This window comes from Palaemon carinicauda, chromosome 2 (genome assembly GCF_036898095.1).
Source record: "Palaemon carinicauda isolate YSFRI2023 chromosome 2, ASM3689809v2, whole genome shotgun sequence".
NCBI classification, from domain to species: domain Eukaryota; kingdom Metazoa; phylum Arthropoda; class Malacostraca; order Decapoda; family Palaemonidae; genus Palaemon; species Palaemon carinicauda.
Window position 1 is genome coordinate 6,750,042 of NC_090726.1, and position 7,287 is coordinate 6,757,328.

The window sequence follows — 7,287 nt, forward strand, 5'->3', positions numbered from 1 at the left end:
GAGTGTAGAAGAAGGCGGCAGGATTGCCGCCGCCTCCACACAAGAGAGAAACAATGTTTCAGTATCGGCGACATCCTAGGCGGCAGAAGAATACTATTCTTCAGCCTAGGGTCTGCCAACACAGGACTAGAAGGTGGCGGTAACATACTACCACTTTAGGTGCGGCCTAGAAAGGCTTAGCCTCCTATGCCGGCAGCTGTAAGCCGGCACGGGAGTGACTACTCACCCTGCTGCTCTGCTGTTGGCAGAAAGACTGAATACTCTGAAGTTCTGTCGAAAACCAAAGCCGGGATCTCGCCGGTAAAGGTGGGAGACATAAAAACCTAGCCTAGGCGAGCCGGAGTGGACTACTCTATGGCAAGACCAGATAGGGTTGCCGCCTGCGGTGGCACTCAGAGGAAAGAAGGGATTACCCTTAAATCTCCGCAGGAGACAAGTATCGAGTTCTATAATTCTAGGAGCTGTACTATCTCCCGTTGAATCAATAAAGCGATATCCAAGGGTAAATGGGGATAATGTCTGAAAGTATACCACAGTGCCTAGGCTAGGAAGCCTAGTGCAAGACGAGACTCGGTTACCTAAATCACCGAAACTCTAACGTATACAATCGACAAAAGGAAGAGGAAATTATGCATAAAATATATATCTTTACTAGTATAATTATGCCTAAATACCTTTCATAATTGATTAATGCTATTACAACCAGGAAAGTCGTTCTGCTAACTAAAAGACACATGCATAATGAACGACAGCGCCCATGGCGCCTCCGGTAATAGGCCTAGCTACTTAACACAAAAATTTACTCTAATTTCACTGTGAGGCAGGAGATAAAATTTATACACTGTAAAGAATAAATACTCAACTTTCCAGAGGAAAAAGAAGCTTGAGAATACATAATAAATCCTCACAAAAGGGATCAAAACGTTAGATCAACAGGGAATACCACCGTGCGAAATTGCTACCAAAATAGGAATGAGCGCCATCGTGGATACAGCGCCATCTAGATACTCAATAGTAGTACGGGAGGAAGGGCAACCTTGATAACGGCTCCCCCTCTATTTTTGCCACTCTTCCCCCTCGAAACGAAAACTCTATTCGGGGTGAAGATTGCTATGTGTCGTATCAAGACATACGTCCCCTGATTTATGCGATATCCTTAAGAGAAATTTTAAGGATATTCGTGCCAGGAGTTAGAATTCTAGAGACCTAAAGGTTAACTCTCTGGGAATATCACTGTAGCCAAATATCCCTTAGAAAGCTACCTATAGGAACCTTCCATCAGGATGACATGGCTTGAGGCCCCCCCCCCCCAAAAAAAAAAAAATAATATCTTAACAACTGCCAATCCTCATAATCCTCTAGTCTTGGGTAGTGCCATAGCCTCTGTACCAATGTCTTCCACTGTCTTGGAGTAGTTCTCTTGCTCAAGGGTACACTCTTCCTCTTGTGTTTTCGAAGTTTTTATACTTTATATATGAAAGATCTATTTTGATGTTATTATTCTTAAAATATTTTATGTTAATTGTTCATAACTCTTCTTGTTTATTTATTTCCTTATTTCCTTTTTCCACTTGGTGATTTTTCCAGTTGGAGGCCTTGAGCTTAGTTCATCCTACTTTTTTAACTATAGAGTTGTAGCTTAGCTACTACTACTACTACTACTACTACTAATCATAATAATGATGATAATAATGCTCCATCTCTGCAGCCTCCTTCACCAGCAGGAGAGCCGGGCGCTGATGAACCTTTACGAATCCTACCTGTACTCCTGGGGCTTGTACTTCAGAGTATCTCAATCCAGCCTCCCGAGGACAACAGCCAACCAGATCTGGATGAGCTTCCTGTCAGTGTACGTGATTGTCCTGACCACTTGTTACAGCAGTAACCTGACAGCCTTCCTCACCGTGGAGAGAGCTGGGGTCAGCATGGAGACAGTCAGAGAACTGTATTCCTCCAATCTCGATGTGGTGACGGTCGGTTTCTTCTTCAAGGTGTCGTTGGAAGAGTCGGGCAATGTTTATCTGAAGGTGTGTGGTAGTTGTGAAGGTCATTTTTGAACATATAGTTTACTTTAATTTTCTCCTTATTGATATCATTATTCTCTGCCTCGTTATTATACACACACAGATATATAATTTTCTCCCTATTGTTAACGTGATTTTCTGCTTGGTTATTGCACATACACACACACAAACATACACACAAACATACACACACTCACACCCACACACATATATATATATATAATATATATATATATATATATATATATATATATATATATTGTATATAGTTGAGATGTACCTTCAACAAGGAAAGTTACTGAAAATTCAAGAGAGCATAAAAGATGGTACAGAAACTTAACATACATATCACATGTACACACACACACACTTGTACTTACATGCATGTATATATACACACATACATACATATATATATATATATATATATATATATATATATATATATACATACATACATACATACATACATACATACATATATATACATACATGTATATATATATATATATATATATATATATATATATATATATATATATATACTGTATAGTTATACATAAATACATTTACACCCCCACACGAAATGATGGGCTCTTAAAACGTAGAATATTAAAAATGTCATATGGGGAATCTTGAGCATAATGAACTAACATTTTTTTATGCTAACAGAAATTAGTTTATAGTATTACTTTGCTTGAAATAACTGTGAATATATTTCTTTATTGTTCATCATCGTAAAAAGATATATCGATGAATAAATCTCTCTCATCTACACAGGGTATATCGAAATACAAACAAATGCAATTATATCTGTCATTTTTTAGTGTTTTAAGGCATTTTGTAAACCAGAACAATTAATTTTCTTTGGGTATTCATAAGACAGTACAAAGTTGGAGCAAATGTCTTTATGTTGACCAGGCTGACATGATTCCTTTTATAGTTTATATATGACATATTTATTTTTGACGTTGTTAATAGTTTATATAGGACATATCTGTTTTGACGTTGTTACTGTTTTTAGAATGATTTATTGTTAATTTATTCTCATCATTTAATTATTTCTTTATTTCCTTTCCTCACTGGGCTATTTTTCCCTATTGGAGCCCTTGGGCTTATAGCATCTTGCTTTTCCAACTAGGGTTGTAGCTTGGCTAGTAATAATAATAATAATAATAATAATAATAATAATAATAACTCCTTGACAGGGTCTTGCCACGCGTTACAAGGGCTTATCAAATTACCAGGAATCCTACAGTTCGCTGATAAAGGGCGAGGCCGTTCTACTTGAAACCAAGACGTATTTGGAATATCTCATCGCTACCGATTTCACCCTCCGTGGAAAGCAGTCTATGAGGATTTTGAAGGTATTTGTTTACAAATGTCGTAGACTGAATTAGAATTAGAGTTTTCTTCACCATATGGAAAGGAGTCGTAATACTCATTGTGAAGAGGTGAAGCTTTAACTTCAAAGCATTAAGGGTAGATGTGATCTCAATTCTTCATGACAAAAATAAAAGTAACGTTGGCAACAAAAGTAATACTAGTTCTACACAACGATGTTATTATTAACGGCGGAAATTAATGTAATGCTAATTCTTAACAACAATATTAACAACATTGTTGACAAACGTAATACTAATTCTAAACAACAGTAATAATAGTAACGACGGAAATAAATATAATTTTTCACAACAGTTATAGTAGTAACATTGGCAGCAAAAACCATACTAATTCTAAACAAAATAATAGTAATGACGGAAATAAATATAATTTTTCACAACAGTTATAGTAGTAACATTGGCAACAAAACTAATACTAATTCTAAAAAAAAAAAAAAATAGTAACGACGGAAATTAATGTAATGCTAATTCTTATCAACAATATTAACAACGTTATCAACAAACGTAATACTAATTCTAAACAACAATAATACTAGTAACGACGGAAATAAATATAATAATTTTTCCTTTCTTTGAGGCGTCCGTGTGAATGATGACTGAAGGTGGAGGTGGTTGTAAGAGCACCGATTTCCTTAGGTGCTTGGCCTCCGACCACGGATTGAGAAGTGATCGCAGACGAGTCTTGTTGTTGTTGGTGTATTATAGCCAACTCTTATTGTTGGTACGGGCCTTTCCCTTGGTTGGCCCGTAAACCGAGTCGGTATCGGTCTTCTTAGATCTCTTCGAGGGTTTGATGCGTATCTTCTCCAGACTCCTGTTGCATCCTTTAATTGTGCTCTTAGCACTGGGTCTGTCACTGATGCGAATTGGAGGGAGCCCAGCACTCTCTCCTGTTGGCGTCTTGATATCCGATCGGACTCTAGAAGTCTCTTGACAGATCCTGCTATCTCTCTCCTCTTCTTTGATGGAATGGAGAGGCGGCGTGATTGTAAGTTCTAATGAATTCCGAGCCATTGAAACTTTTGAGCTGGAGGTAGTCGAGACTTTTTGGTATTGATCTTGAATCCCAGATGTTCCAGGAAATCGGCGCTCTTACAACCACCTCCACCTTCAGTCATCATTCACACGGACGCCTCAAAGGAAGGAAAAATTATTATATTTATTCCCGTCGTTTCTAATATTATTGTTGTTTAGAATTAGTATTGCGTTTGTTGATAACGTTATTAATATTGCTGTTAAGAATTATCATTACATTAATTTCCGTCATTACTATTTTTTTGTTTAGAATTAGTATTATTTTTGTTGCCAATGATAATGATAATGATAATAATAATGATATTAATAATATTTAACATTTTCATCTATGCAGGAATGTTACGCTCCCTACAGCATAGCAATTGCACTGCAGAAAAACTTTCCTCTTAAAAAAAGATTCGACAAAGTTCTTGGATGGCTGTACGACACCGGGATATTACGACAGTGGTTCTTGAACTTGCTACGCTCGGTATGTGGAATATTTATGAAAGAGAATTTTCAGGATTAGACCTTTGAGTTTTTATTTTGATTAGAAGTACATTTATATCATTCCAGTTTTTCGAAGATCCTATATAAAGCGTACGGGTTTTACGTGAATTTTCAAGAAATTAATTAGAGATATTTGATAAAAAGGTCTAATTTATTATCATCCATAAAGATCATGAATGGTCTTTAAAATATTTAAGGATAATATCATCTTGTCAGCGACTTGGTAATTAACTGAGAATGAAATGTTACAAGAAGTTACTTGGATTTTAGATGTCTCAAAGACATTTTAATCCATTTGCTCTTTATATAGAGCGTTTTGGTTTGAACGTTTAGCATTTTTATGCTCTTGCCCAACTTACTCCTGAACTCGTTTACCGTGTTACTGTTTACTACATCCACTGGAAGTCTATTCCAAGTATTTTCTATTTCATGCGTAAAGATATTACAACATTGAGTGGTGTTGCATCTTTTCAATTCCAGTTTGCATAAGGACTGATTTTACTACGAATTATAAGACACTTTTGTGAATTAAGGTGTGTGAGGTTTGTAGATTATGAATTTGTGTGGACATATCCTAGCATCTGGTTTGAAAATAACCGCTAATCTGTTATAATAACCACAAATAGTATGAACATAACCATTAATGTGAATATAGATGTTTAACACTACTTTTCTGATTCCTACGAGAATGTGGATAGCATATAACATTTTAATGACTGGGGATGTAACGGCAAAGGATTTTAAAGCTGTTATGAATACTGTTGTTTCTCCCCTATATAAAAAAGAGCAAGTGTCTGGCGCTATATATATATATATATATATATATATATATATATAGTGTTATACTGTATATATATATATATATATATATATATATATATATAATATATATATATATATGTATACATATATATATATATATATATATATATATATATATATATATACATATACATATACACATACATATACTGTATATATATATATATATATATATATATATATATATGTATACACATACATATACTGTATATATATATATATATATATATATATATATATATATATATAGTGTGTGTGTGTACATATGTATATTTCCTTCTTACCAGTTACGCTCAACGGTAAGACGTATAACTACTTAGTCTCTCCCAGTCCCTCGAGTAGGGGGAGTGGGACTAGTCACACCCTGGTGAAAGGAGTTGTAGTTAGGAAAGCGGGAGGGGTGAGATGGGTTGAATCTGTGTGTGTCCATATTTATCTAAATATTTAGCCGTCCTTTTTGACGGGTTGCGTACAATAGTGTAGCATATCTGTGAACGAGAGCATTACTCTTTTGGTGTTTAATACACATATTGAATTCTAGTTAATTGTTATACTATATCAGAATCTTCCAATTTGTAAAGAATCGTCTGAAACATTTCGGGAATTAAATCGATCACATTAGTTAATTTCTGGTAGACATTCTCGTTTTCTTTTATTTTTCAAATTAATTCACAAGCTTTTGCAGTTTTTCTTCACCTTCTCCAATCAGCACAGTATCATCCGTAAACATCAAACATTAATTTTATTATCACACTTTTTTCGCACCTGCCTATGTGAACAACAAAGTCGCTGTCTGGGTATATATCCTGCAAATTATGTATGCATACATAGAAATAAATGCACAACTACAGCAAAAAGTAAAGATAAAGAACTCCTAATTTGTTCTTACAGACGAAAGTGTCAAAAAAGGCAACCACAGATGCAGGATCGGAGAACTCAGAGCTGGAAGCCGAAGATGCTGGTGGAAGTAAATCTATTGCCTTAAGCATCGACCACCTGCAAGGAATTTTTTACATCCACCTGGCTGGGCTAATCATCTCGACTTTCCTCTTCTTCTCCGAGATGTGTCTTTGCAACGAAAGCTGTAGATCAAGGAGAGAATAAAGGCTTGTTTGGTGATGTTCCACGAGGAGCATTCAGTCTTCTTTTCATTCTTCGTTGGACATTGTAAAGTACATATTGAATGATATCGCGAGGAACTATCTGAAAGAGTTAATGTACGACTTAACTTTTCCAAGGAAAATCCTCAAGTCAGGAATAAATACATATTTGTTGGTTAATGATGAACGATCATTGTCTGATTTTTCCTTCTTCAGTGAAAGAATAAGCCTTATTTATTGACGAGTACAGAAAGAGCATTTGTCTTTATTTTCCTCAGTGAAATTTGGGAATCGATGAGAGCATGGGACTTATTGACCAACGAGAACTGGAACATTAATATGAATATTATTAATCCTTCTTCTATAGTGTAATGGAAATCTTTGAGTCATTCTTGTTAAACAGAATTGCTAGAA

The 7,287-nt window shown here is 35.4% G+C and overlaps 1 protein-coding gene across 1 annotated transcript; it reads left to right on the forward strand.

Moving 5' to 3' along the window:
• Positions 1–1,719: 1,719 nt before the first annotated feature.
• On the forward strand, positions 1,720–6,877 carry LOC137614866 (glutamate receptor 2-like). Its single transcript, XM_068344526.1, has 4 exons — positions 1,720–2,027; positions 3,233–3,391; positions 4,797–4,931; positions 6,665–6,877. Exons 1-4 carry the CDS (start codon positions 1,740–1,742, stop codon positions 6,875–6,877), a joined length of 795 nt encoding a protein of 264 aa, XP_068200627.1. The 5' UTR covers positions 1,720–1,739.
• The last annotated feature ends 410 nt before the right edge of the window (positions 6,878–7,287 follow it).